Source organism: Pediculus humanus, genomic scaffold (assembly GCF_000006295.1).
Source record: "Pediculus humanus corporis 1103172108235 genomic scaffold, whole genome shotgun sequence".
NCBI lineage: Eukaryota > Metazoa > Arthropoda > Insecta > Psocodea > Pediculidae > Pediculus > Pediculus humanus.
The window spans coordinates 1-24,136 of NW_002987805.1; the positions used below are offsets into that span (position 1 = coordinate 1).

General features: G+C 26.3%; 4 protein-coding genes across 4 annotated transcripts; 2 read left to right on the top strand and 2 right to left on the bottom strand.

Moving 5' to 3' along the window:
- Nucleotides 1-673: 673 nt before the first annotated feature.
- Nucleotides 674-5,323, top strand: Phum_PHUM457610 (ipla2-eta, putative; the record flags this gene model as incomplete). Its single annotated transcript, XM_002429910.1, has 8 exons — nucleotides 674-833; nucleotides 2,900-3,132; nucleotides 3,214-3,402; nucleotides 3,897-4,157; nucleotides 4,309-4,487; nucleotides 4,564-4,718; nucleotides 4,806-5,026; nucleotides 5,114-5,323. 8 exons carry the CDS (start codon nucleotides 674-676, stop codon nucleotides 5,321-5,323), a joined length of 1,608 nt encoding a protein of 535 aa, XP_002429955.1.
- A 1,174-nt stretch (nucleotides 5,324-6,497) lies between these two features.
- Phum_PHUM457620 (Peroxisomal membrane protein PEX16, putative) lies at nucleotides 6,498-8,178 on the bottom strand (the record flags this gene model as incomplete). The annotated part of the gene is made up of 6 exons (XM_002429911.1): nucleotides 6,498-6,771; nucleotides 6,954-7,033; nucleotides 7,116-7,225; nucleotides 7,341-7,571; nucleotides 7,774-7,965; nucleotides 8,055-8,178. 6 exons carry the CDS (start codon nucleotides 8,176-8,178, stop codon nucleotides 6,498-6,500), a joined length of 1,011 nt encoding a protein of 336 aa, XP_002429956.1.
- Nucleotides 8,179-8,688: 510 nt separating this feature from the next.
- On the top strand, nucleotides 8,689-16,703 carry Phum_PHUM457630 (uncharacterized protein; the record flags this gene model as incomplete). Its single annotated transcript, XM_002429912.1, has 19 exons — nucleotides 8,689-8,797; nucleotides 9,359-9,551; nucleotides 9,627-9,744; nucleotides 9,966-10,208; nucleotides 10,291-10,454; nucleotides 10,724-11,010; nucleotides 11,099-11,352; nucleotides 11,435-11,608; nucleotides 11,705-11,932; nucleotides 12,034-12,225; nucleotides 12,423-12,651; nucleotides 12,746-13,115; nucleotides 13,190-13,316; nucleotides 13,409-13,607; nucleotides 13,704-15,296; nucleotides 15,393-15,596; nucleotides 15,679-15,951; nucleotides 16,054-16,544; nucleotides 16,614-16,703. The coding sequence occupies 19 exons, from the start codon at nucleotides 8,689-8,691 to the stop codon at nucleotides 16,701-16,703; spliced, it is 5,538 nt and encodes a 1,845-aa protein (XP_002429957.1).
- Nucleotides 16,704-18,883: 2,180 nt separating this feature from the next.
- On the bottom strand, nucleotides 18,884-22,545 carry Phum_PHUM457640 (DNA double-strand break repair Rad50 ATPase, putative; the record flags this gene model as incomplete). The annotated part of the gene is made up of 5 exons (XM_002429913.1): nucleotides 18,884-18,901; nucleotides 19,151-19,635; nucleotides 19,733-19,937; nucleotides 20,021-21,303; nucleotides 21,402-22,545. The coding sequence occupies 5 exons, from the start codon at nucleotides 22,543-22,545 to the stop codon at nucleotides 18,884-18,886; spliced, it is 3,135 nt and encodes a 1,044-aa protein (XP_002429958.1).
- Nucleotides 22,546-24,136: the final 1,591 nt, after the last annotated feature.

Sequence of the window (24,136 nt, forward strand, 5' to 3'; positions counted from 1 at the left end):
TGATGGCCATTATTTGCGTAGATTTTCTTGACCTTAGCCTAAGCTCTGACCTTCAGTCCTAATTTTTCCATGTTTTAAAAAAAAATTGCTTATTTTTCGGAAATCATTCAAAAAGTTTTAAAAATTTTAAATGAATATTTCATATTGAAAAAAGATTATTACATTATTTTTAACTTCAGACATTCGTTTTATTGTTTCGTTCTCATTTTTAAATTTATTCCAAATTTACTTAGAAAACCGTTACACCGAAAATTAAATATTGTCCTTTTTTCACAACTTCCGGTTTCATTAAAATTTTAAGAAAGAATAAATAATTTAAATTCAAATAATACATTTGAATTTATTAAAATGTTAATTATAAAAAAAAAAACTATAAATGTATAATTAAAAATTTGAAAAAAAATCATATAAAAGTTTTTCAAAAACTAACGAAGTAGTTTGCCTGTGATGTAATTACAAAATGCTATTTACTTATCTAAAATGTTTTTCATTGATAAGTAATAAAAGTCAATGCTTTTCACTAGTTTTTCTTAGTTACAATTGATATAAGTGTTTGAAAAATTGTATTTTATTTCCGAGGTTCTTTGTTTATACACCGTTAATAATTGTTATTAAAGTTTTAGGCTAAAAGTATTTTTTTAAAAAGTTTTTTATTATTGATAATTAGTTAATTATGAATTTATCATTTGCTGGCTGTGGATTTTTAGGGGTTTATCACATTGGTGTTGCATGTTGTTTCAAGCAATATGCTCCTCATTTACTTGTGGACAAAATTGCAGGGGCCTCAGCAGGAGCAATAGCTGCTTGTTGTTTACTGTGTGATCTCCCTATAGGTAAAAAAGTAGGAAATTTTACTATTATGACCTTGAAACATTTATGTGAGCTTTGACTATTGAAATTATGATGGCCCAAAATTTTTTAAAATGCATTCAAATAAAAACGAATGAAAAGTAAACGACAAACAGAAAATAATTTTTAAATTTAAAAAACAAATTTCAACTGTTAATAATACAAAATAATTTATTCTCTTTTGCATAGATAAAAGTATTAGTTAAAGAATAATTTTGATACCTTCTTTTATAATCGGAAAACATAAAAAGAAAATTTTTTAATTTCACATTCGAAAAAAAAAAAAACATTTCATTTAAATTTGTTTATACATAAATGGTTCGATGATTAAAATTAACCTACTTTTATATAAAAATTGTATAATGAAAGTCACAGTTTAAGATTAGGTTTCTTTTTTTTTCGGTAAATTTTGCTTTTGTTATTTTAATGATAATAAATTAATAATATAATGAAAAATTTAAATTCTTTAGAAAATAACAACAACAACAACAACAAAAAAGTTTTAAATTTTTAACTTAGGTTTTTGTGTGACTGACTGACTTTATTTACACAAAAAACAAAGTAAATCTTGTTTTATTGACATTAATTTGTGTGCTGCAAGTTGGCATATATAGCCTAAATTATAAATATTGACTTTATTTAATAAAATAAAAGGATGATTAATATTTTTTGTCTGATAAATTTTATAAAATGTTGTATGCATTTTTATTATTTATATATATAATATTTTTTGTTTAATGTTCTATTAAAAATCATTTTTATTTTTAAAAAAATAGGTTATTATTAACATTAAACTAATAATAATAATAATTGTTTTAATGTTTCATAGTCATACACTTTTATTAAATAAAATTCTTATTATCTGTTGTGTGTTGTTGTTTTTTAAAAATAATATCAAGGTTTTGATAAACATTGCTTATGGCAATTGTTTATCTAAAAACTGTCGGAATTCATTCGCATAACATGAAGGTCGTTATAAAAATAATCGTAATTACTGGAAAATATAGAAAATTATTATTATTATTATTTTTTCTTTAATTTTAAAAAAAGGCAAATTTTATCGAATACCTTTTTGAACAATATTTAAAAGTGCAATTTTTTTTTTTTTTTTTTTTTCTTTTTTCGAAGAAAAGCAAGAATTTAAATTAATACAAAAGATACTAAATTCTCATCAATTTCCTACGACGCAATTTTTTTTAAAATGAATATTTTCTATAATTATTTACTTAAATAATAACAATACATTATTTAATTGTTTAATAACATAATTATGTTTGTAGAAGTAAACAATAATTTTCAAGAAGATACTTTTTTTTTTTTTAATTGCGTCTTATGTTATTATTATTATTTTAAAGTTTAATGTCAAGGTTGATTTTATATCTAATAATTTATAATCTTTAACATCTTTTAAGATATACATATATGGTTATGAGTGTGTGTGTGTGTGGGTATGGAAGTGAACGTGTTTGTGTGTGTGTGTTTATATGTCTGTTATATGTATATGTTTATTTATACGTGTTTATCAAAAATAATAACGATTAGCCTTTATTATGGCCTTTTATTAACTATTTGGTAGTACCGTGACTCACATAATTTTTAAACTGTAAACATATTACTCAATAATTAGGCTACCTTGTTTACTTTTTTTTTTTTTTTTTTTTTTTTTTTACCTTCTATATAATATTATATACCGTAAAGACAAAAAATTAATTTATTTTATTTTACTTTATTATGTTATTTAAAATAATTAATTATTAATTCATGATAAAACTGTCAAGTTATGGTTAATGGTTGTAAACATAATGATAATAGTGAATTTATGAAATTTTTCTATTAAATATTAAAAACATTCACCAACCAATAAGTTATTTATTTATTTAATTAGTTTTTTATTATTATTAAATAATTAAAATAAAAAATCAAGGTTAAAAATTAAATTAGAGGATGAATGATTTTTAAAATGGTCTCATAATCATTTTTAAAGAACCTCTTTTTGTGTATGTCTGTGGTCTGAGTAAAAAAATTTTTGTTCCTTTTTATTTTTTCTCAGGTGGAATGATAAGCGATGTTTTACGCGTTATAAGAGATGCACGAAAAAAAACATTAGGACCTTTCAGTCCTTCTTTTGACGTACAAACTTTACTAAGAGAAGGTTTAGAAAGGTTTTTACCTGAAGATGCACATATAAGAGTTAGCGGTAAACTAAGAGTTTCGTTGACCCGGGTTTACGATGGAAAAAACGTTATTGTCACAGATTTTGAAACGAGAGAAGAATTGTTACAAGTATTTTTAAAATTTTGTATCAAAAACAAATTTTTTTTGATAGTTGTTTGCGTTATTAAAATTTAAAATTGTTTTTTTTAGGCTTTATTAGCAAGTGCTTTTGTACCGATTTTTTCCGGTTTCATACCCCCGAAATTTCGTGGCGTTAGATACATGGATGGCGGTTTTAGCGATAATTTGCCAACTCTGGATGAAAATACAATAACGGTTAGTCCTTTTTGCGGGGAGAGTGATATTTGTCCGAGAGATTTTTCATCACAATTATTTCACGTAAGAATTTTCATTTGTTTTAAAATTAATTTTAAAAAACAAATTTTATATAAAAATGAATCAAGAGTTCACAAATGTATATTGCGGTTTTTAATTATTCTTACCTTAATGTAGAGGAGAATCTGACTGAAGGTACCTTTGCCAAAATGGCGAAACTAAATCATGTGTAGTCTGCGACGTCTTTTCGTTTCAAAATGTAAATTGAACTTTTTCTTCTGAACAAAGATGGTATTAACTCGATCGGTAGCTGGAAATTAATAATTGAGGTTGCTGTCAGCTACGTGGAATGGACCTCGTCCATCTTGTCGACGATGAGGGTGGGGGGGTTTCTGTAAAGAAAATGAAATATGATTAAAATTTAAAGAAAACAATTTTTTTTTTAGTTTAATTACCTTGATTCTTTTTATTTACTTATGTAAAAATAGAAAAGTTTAATATTATTAAAAAAAAAAAAAAGAAAAAAAAATTTTAATGAATTTTTTATTATTTATTAGGTAAACGTAGCGAACACGTCGATAGAATTATCAAAGCAAAATTTTTATAGAATCGCCCGAATACTTTTCCCACCAAAACCGGAAACACTTTCGAAAATGTGCAAACAAGGTTTCGATGATGCTTTAAAATTTCTTCAAAGGAATAATTTAATTAATTGCACGAGTTGTCTCGCCGTACAATCGACATACGTCGTTTCCGAAAGTTTAGATGATAATTGCGAATACGATCCGGAATGCCGAGAATGTAAACTTCACAGGCAGGTAGTGATTTAAAAACTAGGTAGTTGTTAAAAAAACTAATAATGTTATTATTATTATTATTATTATTATTATCATTCGTTTTATTCGTTTAATGTTTTAAAAAAAAATTTTAAACCAAAAAAAAACTTTTTTTGCGTGAATATTTTCTTAGGAAGCTCTGATTGCAGCTAAAATTCCAGATACGGTCATGTCAGTATTCCAGGAAGCCATTGATGCGGCAAACAAGGGCATAGTCAATTGGATATTTAAACACAAAGGAATGAAATTACTTTCCGTCCTATCACTTCCCTACATGGTTTCATTCGATTTGGTTTATGCAGCCTTTTCAAAGTGCGTCAAACAAAATTAAATTTTTATCCTTTTTTTTTTTTTTTTATAAATATATAAATTAATAATTTGTTTCAAGATTGATTTCGTACGGTCCATGGGTCGGAGATAATTTAAATATGGCGGCAAAAGCAATTTTAACGAATTTGGATGCTGTCGTCAAAAGGTTCGATAAACAGAGACAAGATATATCGTCGAGCATTATTTGTCAATTAGCCGTCACACAATATGGAGGTAACGACAAAAAATGAGTCTATGAGAACAATCAAAAGTTTTCATAAAATAATAATAATAATAATAATAATCAATTTTTTCAAATAGATTTTAATCTGGATTTGAATTCTTATCAAGACACGATTAAAAATCAAGTGATTAATTTCACGGTCGATTTTGAAGATGATCTGCAGGGATTAAACGACGATTTAACGGATCCTGTCAAATCTTTAGGGAATAAAATATTATCGAGACGTTCGAGCGTCGTCATTCATAAAACGGAATCGAATAATGAAAACGTCGAAGAAACTTTTGATCAAATATTAAAGGTTTTATTATTATTATTATTAATAAATCGAGAGGGATTCGCGTTTACGTGAAATTGATTATTATTATTATTATTATTTTGAAATCAGGTGACTTCACACCACGATGCAGTTATGGCGTATTATTTTATGGATGAAAATAATCAAGTTAAAATAACGGAAATATTTGATGTGACCAAAGCTGAATCCGAAGCCATTTTTCACGATCATCATGGCGGCGGTGGCGGCGAATCATTGAAAAATCCAAATAGTAATAATTGGGAGTCTAATTTTGTGACCTTACACGAAACAGGTGATTAATATTCGTTAAACGAAATGAATATAATACAGGAAGAAATAATAATAATAATAATAATGTTTTTAAATTTTCAGGTAAAGAAGGTAGGAAAAGTTTATCAGAATTTTCTGAAGTTTCTGGAGAAGGAGATTTGGAAAACAACGTCATTTTTTCAGATCCCGAAAGCGAATGGTCTCCTTCTTCATCCATAGGGAAAGAATTTCAAACGAATTTCATTAATAAATCGGATACGAGGCCGGAATCAGATCAAACAAGAAACAAAGATTAAAAGTTTTTTTTTTTTTTTTTACTAAATACGATAATACTTATTTAAATTTAATAAAAAAAAAAAGTTTTTTCTGTCATTGATTGACTTAAAATTCATCTAAAAAAAAAAGAAAAAAAAAAATCAAATTTTATTTTTTTATTATAATTAATTAAATTTAAACTCCAGTATTATAGTTTATTTAACTCATCATGACATATATTTTTACAATACTATATAAATAATTTTATAAAAAATATATATATATATATAAATTTTTTTTTTTTTTTAAAGTAAAAAAATATTTTGTTAACCCCCTTTTTATTTTACTTTGTAATGTTTTAATATTAAAATTTTTATTTTTTAAACATAATAAATATCGTTGAATTTTAATAAAAAAAACTACGTTTATTTATTTTTTTTTGAAATTTTCCTTATATTTATAACCTAATCGAATATTAAATGGTAACCTTGGCCTGGAATTCTCAAACTAATTTTTTTTTTTTTGTTGCAAAAGGCATATTTGAGTCAGGATTTGTGACGAACCTTTGCAAAAGGTTTAATATTTTGTACTTCGATAGTTAAAAACCTTCAAAACTTAACTCATAGGGATTTTTTCTTCGTTTTAAAACAACATCATTATAATTTTTTTTTTACAGGAATGTCGGCTGATATTAAATTTATTTAAAAAATTTAGTACTTAATATAAATATAAATCCCCTTTAATTTTTTTTACAAAAACTAAATTTTACTTTGTACTTAATTAAAATAAGTTTAATTCATTTTAATGTCGAGATATTTCAATAGTAAAATTATTATAAATTTAAATCTTTACAAAATTTTAAAAAAATTAATAATTAAATGTATTTAGATGTAAATCAAATTAACTTTTATTGTTTTTTCTATGTAGATTTTTTATTTTTAAAATTTATTTAAGATGACCATAAATAGAAATAAGTTTCTTGCCAATGTGGAAGATATTGTAAAATTGGTTTGCAAATAAATTTAGCCAAGGGAATATTTTTCGATAAACTATTTAAAAATCCAACAATTAAATCTTTGCTGTGCCTTTCGTAAAAAGGTGATTTCATCAAGTATAACAAAAGTAATAATTTTCGCCTTGATATTTCTAATTTTTGTCCTGGAGTGTAATTATTATTATTATTATTGGAATGATTCTTCGATTCTAATTGAACTAAATATAAACTGGAAACATAAAATAAAACATGATTTAAAGTTATGATTTACTCCTACGAGAAACTACATCTATTCGAAAAAAAAAGACAAATTTAACAGACAACCTATTTACATAATTTATAAAAAACTTAATTAATAATAAAAATTACATTTAATTTTAGATTTACCTTGTCAAATCTGTTAGTCCAGACAGAAGCCATGGTACCCAAGTTCTTTGCCCATATTTTAAAATTGTAATTAGGATGAGAATCGGTTTTGAAATATATAACATCTGTAAAATTATTTCATTTAAAATAATAAATATCAAATTAGTAGTTTTAAAAAAAAAAATAATAATAAAATATAGACAATACCTCTCCGATTAAAATTTGAGGCTGAGTAATTATTTTTTGTTGGTCTTCCGTATTGATTTTATCTGACGAGAAATATGGAGGCTTCCAAAGCCTGTTGTGAAAAGAAGGAGCTGAAATTTTTTTTTTTTTTTATTTTAATGTTTTAACTACTAATAATCATAATTGTTTACAAAAAAAAAAAAAAAATGTAACTTTCATTTTGAATAAAATGTGAAATAAACTTACAAGCACTAACTTTCCTAATAATTCTTCCAGATCGTTTTAACGAAAAGGCAATTTTGTTTATTTTTAATATTTCATCTGAATAATTACCATTAAATCCTACTGTATTTCTTTTCTGAGGCAATATAGGTGGCTGAGATATAATATTTTGTTTGAAATTTATTAATAAAATAAATTTTAATATACATTTCATTAATTGAATAGAAACCACTACTGTCCATTTTCCCTTTTTCCCTGTAAATTTAAATATTATAAAGAATTATTTAAAACAATCAATTTACTGTTTTAAATGATAAATAAAAAAAAAAAAAAACTCATATTTTCATTCCATGATTAGAATATTTGTTGATTTATTAGTAAACTTAATAAAAGAATGAAGAATGAATTTTCAAAAGTATACAAAAATATAAATAAGTTATTTTTTTTAAATACAAACCCCAAACACTTTTAGAGGATATTTCCAGAAAAACTTCAGTATATTCTAAAACACTTAACCAAATTTTAATTTTGTTTCCATAATTACAAAACTTTTTTTGAGAGGATAATATTATAATGTCATTGAATAAAACTAATAAATTTGATGCTGAATACACTAACTCTGTTACAATTATAGAATTATTGACTTTCCCTAGTAGAAAAAAAAACAAAATACGTATATGATTTAATTTTTAAATTACATAAAAAATAATATATATATAAAAATATATTTTATTACACCTGCTGCAAAATACGACAACCATTTAATGCTAGATTCAATTTCACTTGCTGTTTGTGGATTTCTACAAACCCAATCTTTGTAATTATTAAAAAAAGACGACAAAGATGATTTGACAGAATTCATTATAAAAACAACCCTATTGTAGACAATAACTGAAAATCTATTTTAATCGTTATTCGGATTATAATTAATTAAAAATTTTTTTAAAAAAAAAGAAACTAATCATAATAAAATTGCTATGTGTCAAAACGCTTTCCTTAAAAATTATTTAAGTTGGTAATTTTTATTTTTTTTTTTTGTATATATACATATATCTTTGAATATTTACCGATGAAATGGTAAATTATTATTTAATTATTTTAACCGAAATGATAATAGTGATGTGGATCGTTTGATTGTATTTAAAAAAAAAAATTTTTTTAACAATTCATTTTATAGAGCTTAATTCAATAATTTGAAATTATTATTAAAATAAAATTATAAAATTTTGAACGTGTAACTAGAATAATTGTGCGATTTCAGAAAGAAGGTCAACATTGTGTTGTCTTCTGCCAGCAAAAAATCAATAGTTTGTCCGCGGAAAAAAACAGATACACGCATATCACGCAGATGGCCACTTATACAAAAAAAAAAATGCCATTAAAACGAGGAGTGAATGATTTTAACAAATGTTACGTGTTTGCATTAACATTATTAGAAGTTTTAGGAAAAACACACATGTCTGTTCACGAAAATAATCATGGTATGAATGAATTTATTATAATTCTCTTCTATCGTGACCTCTATTTGCACTAATATTTTTGAAATCTATAACAATAATTTATTTTTTATTATAAAATGTAAATTAAAATAGTAATTACTATTTATGATATTTTTTATTTTCAAACTTACAATTTTGATTTTCATAAAAATATTAATTTTACCCCTGTATATTTTTACCTGCTTACACAAGTTAAAACTTGAATATTTTAAAAAATTTTAATAATTTCTATGCATTTGTATTAATAATCTTTTTCTGAGTAATATTTCTTTTACATAAATAAATACTTAAATTTATTTTAATAAATAAATATTCAAATAATAAATATTTATTTTTTTACCCTCAATTTTTAACTCAAGGATGTTTTATGATTTTTATTATATTTTTGTTTAATCTTGATTATTAATTAATTTATTTTTAAAGTTATCCAAGACAAAATTGACTTTTTTTTTATAAATTGAGATTTTAGTATTGTATAACTTACACCTAACATTATTTATTAAGTTACTTTTGGTCATTGAATATAAACAATTTCTTTTTAAGATTATTTACAAGCAAACAGTAATGATGTAAAGTTCATAGGAGTTCATGAAGGTTTACAAGTTTTTATGCACAAAGATATTGCATCGACAAATATGAGAATATCACCTGTGCATGAAGATTTGAAAAATACAGATATGTTTTCATCATCAACATATTTAAAATTTGTTCCTCCAAGATTAGATTTTAAAGAGAGGTTGGTACACTAATACTTTCAAAAAATTTAATATTAAAATGTTTTTGTTTACTTTAATGCCATAAATTTTTACAGACATTTAGGAGTACCTCACCTTGAAAAAGTCACTTTAGTTAACACAGATGAGAACAAAACTATTCACATGTCATCTGTATCTGGAAACACACTTCATTTTCATAGCTCATTTTTTCAGGTACATTGTTTTTAATTCTTTTCTTTTTAATATTTAAAATATATTAACAAATAAAAAAAAAAAATCAAGTAAACTTTTTAAATAGATCTTTCCAGATTAATTTATTTTATAAATGGTTCTTAACGAAAATTGCGACATGGTATTTTAATAAGTTTTTGTGAATTCTTGTAAGTTTGCTAAAAGTAATTTACTCAATAATGTACTAAATATTATTCAAACAGGACAAAACAATACCACCCAAAGGAAATACAACTTTTGCAGTGGTATTTTTGGGGCGTACAGAAGGTCATGTTTCAAGCAGTTTGTTCATTCATACATCTGAAGGAACTTTCAAATATCAAGTATCGGGGGCAAGCGTTTGCAGTCCTTACAGATTAAGGCCCTTGGGTGGAGTTAGGCTACCTTTGAATGCTGCTTTTCAGCCTCTCATTCAACTTCACAATCCTCATGATTATCCTATTCAGGTTATTTATTTGTGATTACTAAAAGAAAAAAAAAAAAAATTTTTTTTAAACTTTTTTAAAATTCGTAAACATTTTTCAATAGGTTGTTGAAGTTTATAGCAGCGGAAGTGAATTTCATCTTGAATTACCCGGAGGTGAATTGGAGGGACCAAAAGCTCTGTGGGAAGTACCACCATACACGACAAAACCTGTAATAAGAGCTAAATTTCAAGCGAATTCGCAGAGTAACCACACAGCTTACATTAGGTGAGATTTGGTTGCAAACCTTCCTCCTTCGCCGTCTATACAATTTATGTATTGAATATTGAAATAAAAAATTTTTGAGGTAAATGAAAACTGTCAACTCAGCTTTAATTATTTGAAAATAAAATTAAAGCGTTCGATTCCACAAAGATGATAGATACTCTTATCAAGCTTAAAATATATCACAGTACCCGATCAAAAAAAAAAAAAAAAAAAAAATAGAAAAATAGAAAAAAAGTTACAAAATTTTAAAATACCCTATGATTGTTCAGGTTAAAATTAAATAATAGCGAAGAAGTTTTGGTTGTTCCTCTGGAAGTAGAAGTTACTTCACAGCCCGGATTGTATTCTCAACAACATTCCATTGATTTTGGAATTGGAGGATCTCAAGACAAACCTAAAAAAGTAATATTGTATCTATGTAACAGTTTAAAGAAAACTCAAAGGATACAAAGCGTTACGACTCTTCCTGCTATATCCCCATTAAAAATTAATTTCGAAACGGCCAAAATTCCTCCGGGAACTTCGCCTGTTGAAGTCGCCGAACTTGTGTTTGATTGTAAGTTTTTTTAAGCGATATCGTAGAAGCGTATCGAGTGTTAATATAGAAATTTAAATAATTTTTTTTTTTTTTTTTTTTAATCCAGGGAAAACAGCATTTGAAACGAAGCAAACGTCTGGTAAAATTTTAATTAAAAGCAAGCAAAGCCCTTATAAACTCGGTATTCCGTTCACTGCCAAAGTTTTAGAAGGAGGTTTAAAGGTTAATGATGGTGCTACCAGGTTTTTAACTACTGACGGAAGGTCGTTTCCAAGACAATTGACCGTTGAAAATCAATTTAAAGTTCCAATTGCCATAAATAATGTTAGTCTGTTAGAGGATGCTAAAAGTTTTTTTTCGGTATTTATGTAATTTATAGTTGATAATAATAATAATATTAGTAAAGATGAACTTGTAATAAAATTAAATTTGTTTTTTTCAGATTCAAAATTTTAAACTGGCAGTTATTCCACCTCAAAAATCAATCAATTTATTAACGATATATCCGAAAGATAATATTTTAAGAGATTTGAAATTGGAATCCGGTTTAATATTATCTACAAATATTTCAGATGTTACAGTTTCACTTTTAATTTATAACGGAAAGTTAACTAAAGTAAGAGAGAGAAAAACAAAACAAAAAAATTTATTTATTTATTTTTTTTTTCTAGGCATTGTAAAGTTTTTATTAAATAAAATTAATTAATTACAGATTTTTCCTCGCGGTTACGACGATCTAGAGCTTTTAGATATCGGTCTTGTGGGATGTGGAAGCACAAAAACGATTCGATTCGGTTTGCAAAACAACAATCCTGTTGTAATTGAAATCAAATCGGTTGAATCCAATTCGCCCTTTGTAAGACCACAAATTCTGGGATTGTATAATAAAAACGCTTCGGAATTTTTAAGCCAATACGGTTTTGCCAACTTAACGAATAGTGTTGGTATCTCTTTTATCAAATATTTAATTATTTGTTAAAATATTTTAACGTTTAAAGTATTTAAAAAAAAAAAAAAGACATATATTTTATTTTTTATTAGACAAATTTAAAACCAAACGGCATAGTCGTCGTAGAACTTGTTATTCAAGCATCAAAAAATGAAGAAATAATGACAGCTCAAGTGTCGATAACAAGCCAATATGAAAAATTAATTATTCCCGTGAAGGTATCCGTGGCTCATGGAGCTTTGGAAATTATTCCGAATCAAATTTTATTGGATGATTGCTTTCCAGTGAGTAAATTCAATTTATTTTATTTTTAACAATCGTATCAGTCACAATCAAGAATCACTACAACAAACAATTTTATTTGAAAAATATCTATCGCCATTTTGGATTTTAAGTACTCCATTTTTTTTTTATCTGCTATTGTAATAAAATTTTAAAAATAAAATAAAATAATTACAAAGTTCAATTGTAATCCTTGCAGGGCAAAATTTGTATTCAACCCCTTAAAATTCAGTCTACGTTTAATAGGCCCATGACGGCAACTTCCATAACGAGCGTACCTCCGGATATTCGAATGAGTTTTACCGGTGCTCCCGGAGGATCGGAAATATTACCCAGTTGTAGTAATTACATTGGGGATTTAAAATGGGAACCCGCGAAAAATTGTGGAAATGATTGTTACTTGGGGATTTCTCTAAATTCATCAGGCAGTAAGATATTCAAACTTGTGTCTTTTAACTTTGTCTACATTATAAATAAGGTTAGATTTAGAGGAATAATAATTTTTGTTTTAAACGTACACAGGTAGTTTACAATGGATGCAAAGTGAACTTCTTTCCCCTTACATAAGTGACATAGATGCCACTTTGCTACGCGATAGATATCATCGTTTACTTAATCTTACCAACGGTTTCGGTTCGGGTCATTCTCAAGATATATTTTTAAGGCTCGACACGAATGAAGTTAGAGAAGAATTATTTACGGCCAAAGTGAAACTCATTTGGCCGAAATTTTCAAATACGAGCAAACTTATATTTCCGCTGACTCAGGTCATGAATACAACCATTCAAAGACTGAAACTATTCAATTCTGCTAGTCATATGATAGAAGTACAACTGGTTACGGAGTGGGCGTATCCACAAGCGAAAAGGCTTTTCGATTCGTTTCCTCCCAGGTATTTATATTTATAAATATTACCATCGTAAAAAAATAAACCGATGAAAATAATGGTTAATTGTTAATTTCCAGCTTTAAATCTCACTTGGAAGGAAATTGTTTTAATTCGTCTCCTAAAGAGTTTTACATTACTCAGGATTTAACAATGTCCTCCTCTGGAAAATTAAATACGACATTAGGTCCCGGGGAAACGATGGAAGTAAGAGAAGGGCGTCACATAAATTTTTAACAACACTTTAAAAAAAAAAAACTTTGAAATTAATTTAAAAAGTTAATTTTTTTTTTTTTTAGGTAACAATCGGATATACTCCTCGTAATGCACAAAAAAGTTGTTCGTTGCTTTTAATAAGAAACAATTTGACGGTTGTTGAAGTTATCGAACTTTTCGGCGAGGCTTCTCATGCACAGTTAAAATTTGGTAATAGAAAACCAGGTTCGAGCAATCCTTTGATGTTTGAAATATCCGAGAAACATTTAAAGGATTGTCATCGTAAGTTTTATTTATATTTCAATAACGAATTTAAATGTATTTTTTCTAAATCATTATTATTATTATTATTATTTTTTTGTTTTCTTTCCCCGTCAGGTGAAAAAAGTAAAAAACTTTCAAGCAATTATTTGACTGTAAAACGGTCATTTACGATAAGAAACGTGGGAGAACTTCCGGTTTTCGTACACAGATTTTTCATTAACGGTTTGGAATGCGAGGGTTACGGTTTTTCAATATTAAATTGTTCGCCGTTCGAATTGCCGGTGAACGGAACTAGAAAAATTGACGTCGCTTTCACGCCGGATTTCACACTGACGAAAATTCAAAGGACGCTAACAATAGACACGAGTTTGGGAATAGACGTTAATTATACTCTGATAACGACGCTTCCGCCATTTTTTTTATCGGCGTGTTCGTCCGTTTTAATGAGACCCGCGTGGGAACCCCTGTTGTATTATTCCGCGGTTAGTTTTATGGTTTTCCTATTATTTTGCGTTCTCGCTGCTGCTTTTTTCGAATCCGATAGAATTCTCAAATGTACAATGTCGAATTTGACGCGTGAAAAACCGGCAATTTCGTTAGATCTCCGACAAATCGGTACAAACGTTTTAAAAGAGTTTAATCATAATACTACGACGACGACGACGACGAAAAAAACTACGAATTATAATAATGTGGAACACGTTGACAAGGGGAAACAACAAAAAGATACCGTAAATACCGTTTCGAGTCATTTGTCATCGAACGGGGTGTCCGAGGAAAAGAATTTTTCAAACGTACAAAAAGATGATAAGTCTGATATTCGAATTAAAAACGATGAAGTTTCAACAATTATAAAAGATAAGGATAGCTCTCTAACCGCTATAACGAATATTGTTCAATTGAACAATTCTATAGCGTCGGCGAAACATAAAAAAAAATTTAATAAAAAAAATTCAACGGCGGCGGGTACTGCACCATTGGTGGAAACCATTCTCGAAAACACGTGCGAAAATGTCACGAATAAGAAAAAGGAAAAGAATTTTGCCAACAGAGCGTGGTGCAGCGTTTTCTCACGTGGAAATTTCGAAAAATCAAAAACAAAGTTTAATAATAATAATAATAATAACAATAACAATAACAACAATAACACGTTAGAAACGGAAAATTTCAAACAGATACGAAACGAATTATTAGATGTGAAAAAAGACGAGGGTAAAAAAGAAGATAAAAAATTGATGAAATGTAAAAAGTTAACATTGAATAAAGATTTGAGCAAAGAAGAAGAGGAAACGAGTTCGACGACGACGGATAGTTCGAACGATGCGGAAAAGGAAAATTCGTCGGATGCCGGAAGTAGTTCGAGAATGAAAACGGAAAAGATGAAAAAAATACAAAAATTTAGAAAAGTAATCGAAGAGAATTACAATTACGACGAGTTCGATAAAGAGAAAAAAAACGTTGGGATGAAACAATTTTCGAAACCGAACTCGAAATCGAAAAAATTTGGAAACGTGACGAGTAATAATAATAATAGTAATAATAATAATAATAATAATTTGGGTTTGTGGAAAATCGGAAGCGTCGAAGGGAGCAAAAATAATTTCGAATATTCGAAATACAAAGGAAATACGAAAAATTGTAACCGTGAGAAAAAGGAGAAAAATATAAATAAGAAAAGACTGGATGAAAAAGTTATACATGCTAAAAGTAAGACGAATCATTTTTTTTATTCCCCCCCCTCCCCCTCCTTTTTTTGTTTTGTATTTATTAATAATAATAATAATTTTCCTCTCATCGTTTCAGCTGCCGAAACATTAACAATTCATCGTAGTTCGCCATGTTGGGAACATCGAACTTTTAGCGAAGTCGTAGCAAGAAACGATAGCCCAATGCTTTACTCAAATACGGTATCGATTAAAAATTCGCAACTGCCCAAATCTCATCTTCAAATCGAACCCATGGATTCGGATGCTGCGAATCCATGCGATTCGACAATAACATCACTGGGTGAGGGCATAATGAGGTGATGATAAATTAATAAAATGTGGCGAAATGACATTTTCTCAATTTTTCTTTTCCCCCCCCCCAGGGCCGATCGGTTCGAAAAAGCCATTATCACACTGGTCTCCCCTTTCATACGATTCAGCCGTGAATCCGAGTACTTTATTTAATTCAAATTATCCCGTCGAGTCGTCGTCTCCTTCGGCTTTTCTCAATTCGTCCCCACCGGATTTTACCGACGAGAGAAATCTCACAATCGAAGATTCGCTACAAATAGATCCGGAAAATCTATGGGAAGATCAACATGCAGCGATGCAACTCATGCATCAACAAGATACAACTTATCAGCTCTCTTGGAAAGGTTCAATCAATCAACCTTTTGATTTTATTAAATTTGGGGAAAAAGAAAAAGAAAAGAAAAATTAATTTGATGTTTTTTTTTTTTTGTTTCGAATATTAATAGAAAATTGGATGGATAATTTATGGTGTACGGATAGAAGCGTTCATCAGTCAAACGTGGAATCATCATCTCCCTACGATACGTATGCGGATCAATCTTGGAATTCACTTTTGCACACGTCCTGGACACAACAACCATCACCCTGGAGTCCGAGCGCGGATAATAATAATAGTAATAATACAAATATTCATTCGACGCAAATTATTGAGGGAATGGACATGACGACGACGGCGACGACGACGACGACGTCGCCGCCGCAGCAGCAGCATCCGCTTCCGCTTCCGCATCCGCCACATCGTTTGTCTAATTATAATCCGTTAACGGATCACGAAAACCTAATAATACAACACGAGTTACCAAACTCAAATGTTAATTTAGGTAGTCCGATGAGTCCGAGTTCGGGATTATCGAACCTTAATTCGTTCAATCGAACTCCGACGAATATTTCTGGAGAAACGATACCTCGACCGCTGAGTCGGGAAAATTTAACGGTGGTGAGATGAAAATTTATATATTAACTTTCGAATAATTAAATAAAATTTTAATTAATTAATTATTTTTAGAACGGGATTCAATTTGATCCGTTTCATTCACTAAGCAGCATTTGGTCACCGAAAACTCAAAACTCTTGGAATTTTCCTGGAAATCAGTAAAAACAGTCAATCGTTTCGTTTCGTCTCGTCTCTTTTTTTTTTATTTTATTTTTATTTTATTTTATTTTATTTTTTTTATTTAAAAAAAAAAAAATAACAGAAAAAAATCTGTTATTAATTGTTTTTTTTTTTTTTTTTTTTTTTAAATTTTCTAAAGCAGAAGAAAAAAAATAAAAAATAAAAAATAAACAAAATTTGCCTTTAAAAATAATAGAAAGAAAAGAAAATGATGTTAATTAAAGGCAAACGCGACCTACAAGAATTTTAGGAAGTTTTTTATCATTATTATTATTATTATTATTATTATTATTGCGATTTAATTAAAGAAGAAGAAGAAGAAATTACAAAAAAAAAAAAAAAAGAAAAGAAAATTTGTTAAATCGACTCGTTTTAATTTGTTTTTTTTTATGATTTTCTTTTTTAAAAAAAAAAAATAATTTTAATTAAATTACATGATAAGAATATCACTGAATGTTAGCAAAAAGTTTTTTTTTTTATTATTACGTAAAGCAAAATCCGGTTTTTCTTTCTTTTTTTTTTTTTTTTTTTATATAAATAATTAAAAAAAATGTAAAAATGTCGGAAAAAATAATAAAATAAAATAAAATAAAATAAAAATGATTTATATTATTTTATTTTTTAATTTAATTTAATTGTTTTAAATTTAAAAAAAAAAAAATCCTTTTTAATAATAATAAATTTATTGGGGGGGAGGGGGAGGGGGGGGAAATTCATAACGAATGTTATGATAATGATAATAATTTAATGTAGTTTAATTAAACCGGAAATTATTTTTGTTAAATGAATGTTTTTTTCTACTACTTCCGGTATTTGATTGCCCTGATTGATTGATAATAATTATTTTATTTCCGGGTACTTATTTAACCAAAAAGAAAATTTATTTTTAAATTTAAAGAGAGAAAAAGAGAGAGAAAGAGGATTAGTTAAAGTTTAAAATAGAAAAATTCTTATTACGGGAATAAGAAATAATTTTGTGTGTGTGTGTGTGGAATTTTACTGATTTTATGCCAAGTTTTTTTTTTTTTCTTTTTTTTCTTTTTTTTTGGATGCCGAAATAAAATTTTTATTAAGTTTATGTTTTAATTTTTTTTTTTTTTTTTTATTTTCTGTCTTGCGCTTTTTTATTTTTCCTTTTAGTTTTGTTTTTACTTAATTTCTCATCAGCCAAAATTAAATAAATTTTTTTTTGTATTTAAATGTTTTAAAATTTTTATTTTTATTATTTAAATAATTTTGTCTTAGTTTTTATTTATTGGTGAGTTTAATAAAAAAAAAAAAAAAAAAAGATATTATTAAATCAGTGATACATAAAAAAAAAAAAAAAATTTTTTTATGAGTCTTTCAGTCAAAAATAAAAATTTTTTTGTTATTGTGTTCTCATCATTAAATTAAAAAAAAATTTTTTGTCTGTTGTGCATTGAATTTCACTTTTGTTTTTAAATTTTAGTTTGTTAATTATTATAAAAACAAATAAATAATAATAATAATAATAATAATAATAATGGATTCAGTTTATCCAGAACCTTTGTCAAAACGTTACAAAAGGACAATACCTAGAAAAACTCACAGGAATAATGCATTTAGATATAAAACTCAACCAATAACATTCACAGAAATTAAGGTACAGGCATTAGTTTTTTTTTTTTTTTTCCATATTGTAAAACCATATTTTGAATAAAAAAAAAAAATAAAAACCGTTAAAAATTCAAATTGATTTTAACTAAACACAAATGGGGTAAAATTTTTTGTCTATTTTTGTTAAAGGAAGTTGACGAAGAAGGAAATTTTGAAGAAATCAATGATAACAACCTACGTGTGATAACAAGTAATTCAGAATCTAATTTAAAATCTAAAATCGATGAATACAAAGATGAAAAAACTAATAATTTTATAGATAATAATAAAATCGACGTCATTAAAAAATTGGATGACTTAAAAAAAAAAAAATAATTATTATTATTATTATTATAACCGCCATTTTAAACGTTTAACCGGTTTTAAAAACGATTCTGGTATTTATTATTAACGTTTAATTAATTTAAAAACGTTTTGAAATCACTAAAGAACGAATAAAAATAAAAAAAATATGTACTTACCTGAATAGACCTGAAGTTGATTTGATAAACGACGCCATATTTGTTTTGTTAAAAAAAAACCCGCTAAAAGTTAGACGCCAACTGATGAAAAAAAAAAAAACCGCGAAAAAATGTAAACAAACAAACGAAAATAAAAAAAAACCCGCCAAGATTTATAAACAAACAAATATTTTCTTTTTTTTGATTACTGATAATAATTTTAATTTTTTATAACAAACTGATGTGTAACATAAATATTTTTTTTTGTTTAAACATAATAAAAAATGTTTATATTTAATCAGTTTTCCAATATTTTTGTATAATTTTTTTCCTTTCTGCTGCTTTTAATACTTCCATTGTTGAATCGTTTAACGTTACAGAAGCGGGAACTTTAGAACCACCTAATAAATCAACCGTCACAGCTTCCCCTTTGAGATTATCTAAAAAGTTATTATCATCTCCCGTTTCTTTTTTACCACACCTACAAATTTTAGCTAGAATTTTAATAAATTTAAATTTTTTCCCCTTATCGACATTTGTATCTTCGGTTTCTTCCAAATGAAATCGAGCCGTTAATGGTTCCATTGTTTCTCTCGATTCTGGTAATTTAACAATTTTATAATTTAAAATGCTTCCTTCGACAAATCCCGCTCTTTCTTTTAATAAATCTTGTAATAATCTTACTTTCGTCGGTGGTAATTTTCTTTTTTTTATAAACATTGGAACAAATAATTTATTATAACTCTCTTGATGAACAAGATTTTCTTCTTCGTCAACGGATTCCGTTGTAGATGATTTAACACTTAAATCCGTTTTATATGATTCAGGTCGATTTCCTATAATTTAAAACAAGAACAAACAAACAAATAAATTAATTATTTACATTTTTTTTCCATGTATAAAATGATTTTTCATTTTTTAATATTTCATCACCCGGTGTATAAGTATTGTCATGTTCAAGAGTAACAGATTGATCTTGTTCGCTTAAATTAAGTGAAGATGCTGATTTTGTTTTTCTTGCATTTGTTTTTGATGAATCATCTAAATTGTCATCAGAATCATCATCTCTTATACTTTTATCATAACTCCTTGTTCTTCTTGTTCCTTTTAATTTTGGAAATGTATTCACTGAATGTATCTGTAAACAAACAAACAAACAAAATCAATCAAACACTAAAACTTTTATTAAAAAAAAAGAAAGAAAAACAATATATATTTTACATGAATAACAGTTTCTTTAGGTTTTTCCTTTTGTACTTTTTGTAAAGAACTTAATATTTTCGAAAGATTATCTGGTTCCACTCTTTCGCCGCCATTTTTATTAAAATCGTTCATATCTTTCGAATTAATTTTAATAACTTTTTTCTTTTCCGTTATTGAAACGTGACCGGATGAATTTTTTTTTATTTTTTGCTTTTTCGATATTGATATGTGACTAGATATTTTTTTCTTTATAGCGTGAAAATTTAATTTGGATGTTTTTTCCTTTTTCATTTCATTATCGTGATCGGAATTTTTACCCTCTTTTTTCAACACATTTTCAATTGATTTAATTAAATTCGTCGCTTTTTTCGCATGTTCCGGTTTAATATCCGATTCGACATGTTTTTTCCCCAATAAATTATCATTTAATTTAGAATCATCCGTTTTCGTCGTGTTTAAATTATTGGCGGATTTGAATACAACGGTTTTCGAACCCGTTTGCGGTTTCGCGTGTAAGTTCGTGTCACTAAGGCTAACTCGGTGTGACGTTTCGACTTTCGACAATAATGGCTGCCCATCGCTGTTTTTTTCACGGTTTGAATTTTTCATATCTTTATTTTTATTCGATTTCATATATAGAAAACTTTCTTTTTTTTCTACTTTAACACCGCTATCACTTTCTTTTACTTTTTTTTCATTTATTTGTCCTAATAAACTTCTTTGTCTAACGTAGTCATCGAAAGTTCTTGGTTCCGTTCTCGAACTGTTGCTTATTTTACGTTCGCATTTATTAAAAGTGTATTTTTCATTTGAGGCATTTTTCTTTTTCTTTTTCTTTTTCTTTTTCTTATCATCGGGTTCCGAAATTTTACGTTTAGATTTTTTCGGAACATTATTTTTATCTTTTTCATTGAATTCAATGTTAAGATCGATATCATCTTGATTTGTCGTCTTGCGTTTTTGTTTCTTCTTTGGAATTTTTGTCGCCGTTTGATCACTTGTCGCCGTTTGATTATTTGTCGTCGTTTCCATTTCCTTTTCGACCGTTACAATCGTCGGTTTCATAATTTTATCATTTTTATCATCATCTTCCGGTTTCAACAAATCTACTTTATTTTCTTCTTCTTCTTCATTTTCATTCGTTTCGTCTTTCGAAGGTGTTTTAACGGGTTGTACGGGTAATTCTTTATCAATATCTTTCGATAAATTTTCATCGGAAATAGGTATGATGCTTTCAATGGATTCTTTCTTTTCAACTTCCATATCCGTTTTCCCTTGAGATTTAACCTTTCGTATTATTTCTGTAAAAAAAAAAAAATGTTATTACGAATAATCCATACCTTTTAATTAGTAAAAAAAAAAAATAAATACTTACTTGAAATTTTCATTTGTTCTAAACTTTTTTCTCTTTCGAAAGCTTCAAAATTAATTCTTTCATTATCGGCGGATTTAATGGTGACGTTAATATTTACATTTCCGGTATTTAATTTTTCCGTATGTTTATTTGTCGGATATGTTTCATCCATTTTAGTTATTTCTGCCGAATTAGTGACCAAATATCGATTCATTATCCAATCCAAAGGTACAATTTCCTTTTTCCTTTCCGGATTTTTTTCAACAACGTTACGATGTGCATCGTGAAGGATTTTAAAAAAAATTTCTTTTTCTTTACTCGTGAGCGCTTCGAATTTCGGATTATTATTATTATTATTATTATTATTATTATTATTACTATTATTTTTTAATTTTTCCGGTTTTTTATATTTAATATACGTATCCGAGAATTTTTTTTTTTCCTTCCATTTTTCTTTAACGTTATTATTAATATTATCCGCCATGTTTTTATTTTCTTTACGATGTTTTTTCATTTTATCGATATCGTGTAAATATTTTTTCTTTTTCGAATATAAATCGACAATGTTATCGGCATCTTTTAATATTTTACTCTCGTATTCCAACCACGTTTGTGTTTCGATTATTTTCGAAAACGAATTTATTTTTCTTTCTACAAGGGATCGATCGGGATTTTCGTAATTATTATTATTATTATTCGACGTATCCGACATTTTATCATTTTGACTTTTTTTACTATCGAAATCATCTTCCGAAATGGTTGCTATAGACATATAATCGGATGAATCATTTAAAAGAAACATGTCTTCGGATGGGGATTCGGTTTTTGGTAGATTTAAACGAGATCCACTATTTTTCATTTCTACAACTGATGGCAAACTAAGAGTATATGTGGCATCGGTTGTTAAACTTGACGAAGAAGAACCAGAAATTTTTTTTTCTTTTCCCGTTGAAGAAGTATCCTCCTTTTTGTAACATTGGAAAAATTCATCGTGTACGGTTCCAAATTGTTGTCTGATGGGTATTCCAGCTTTTTTAACATTTTCTTTAGCCGAATTTAACGCTTGGAAAAAAATTAATTTTTCCGATTCATCAAGTGCCATAAAATTCGGGAATTTATTATTTGAATTATCAAATTCATTTATTTTCTTGTTTACGGATGTTGTTTTAATATCATTTCCAAATTCCATTTTTCCGACATTTGAATTACTTTCGCATATTTTTCCATTACTCTCTAATTTACATTTTTTCATTATGTTTCATTTGATTTTTTTTTTTTTTATAATTTTTTTTTTATAATTTTTTTTAATAAATTTAAATTAAAATACAAATAGAAAAAAAATACTACGCCGGAAATTTAGAAATTTTCAATTAATTATATGCATTAATAATTTATAACAAAATGCCATAATAATATTGAATATTGTTTTTTTTTTTTTTTTTTTTTTTTTTTAAAAAAAAAACTTTTCATTTTTTTTTTAGAACAAAATACAATAAAAGTATTTAATAATAACGACATTTACTATTATTATTATTATTATTATTATTATTTTAAACCAATCGTTAATCTCTCATTTAGTAAATTTAATACTTTTTTTTTTTTTTTTTTTTTCTTATTAATTAAAGTCTCTTGTTTCATATTAATTATTATTATTATTATTAATAACTTAAAAATCAATCGATCGATCGATCATTTTATAAATTTAAATAAATTTTAAATAAATAAATAAATAAATAATAATAATAATAACAGAAAACAAACAGACAAAAAAAAAAAAAAAAAAAACAAATTTTCCATTTAAAACACAATTCAATTTATTCTTTACAAAAAAATAGTAATAATAATAATAATAATAATAATAATAATAATAATAATAATACAACTTGTACATTTTTAACAAAAAAATTTTAATTACAATTCACGTTTATATATAATAATAATAATAATAATACAATAATTAATTAAATTAATTAAGGAGTATTTTTTTAATAATATAAATAAGGACGCAATATAAAAATTAAGGGTCAAAACAACAATTTAAAAAAAAAAAATTATTTATTTATAAATAACAATTTTATTTTTAATTTATTATTTTTTATTTCCGATGAATTATCATTTTAAAAAAAAAAATACGATAAATTTACAATCTACCTATAGGTACAAATGTCAAATTTGACAAAACAATAATAATAATAGTTTTTTATTTGGAAAGAATATTTGTATAAAACAAAAAACAAAAAAAAATTTAAGGAGGAGAAGGAGAGGAGGAAGAAGAAGAAGGGATTAAGGCACTACATACAGATATATATATTTATATATATATGGCACATACCATTTCAAACCTTCAGGTACTTAGCACCTATTTATAGATTCCAATATTGGTTATGTACATCAATAGAACTCATTTTCGTTGGTCAATGTCAATACTGATGATAAAAACACAATTTTTTTTCCATATAAAAAAAAAAAAATGTGCTTAGCCATTATTCAGGTACAAAAAAAAATGAAAAAAAATTTAAACAAACAAACAAGAAAATTGAATTTTTCTAATTTTTTCTTTTTCTACCTTTTCTGCTTTACTAATCGAATAAATAAAAATTTTAAATTTATACATTTTATTAATTAACGTCCAACGAAAATAAAAGAGTACTTTGATTTATTTATTTATTTAAACCTTCTTTAACAAAATGTACCTAAATGAAATTATATTATTATTGCAAAAAGGAAATTTTTTTTTTTTTTTTTTTTACCCAAAATGACATTTGTGATACATGTGCGTG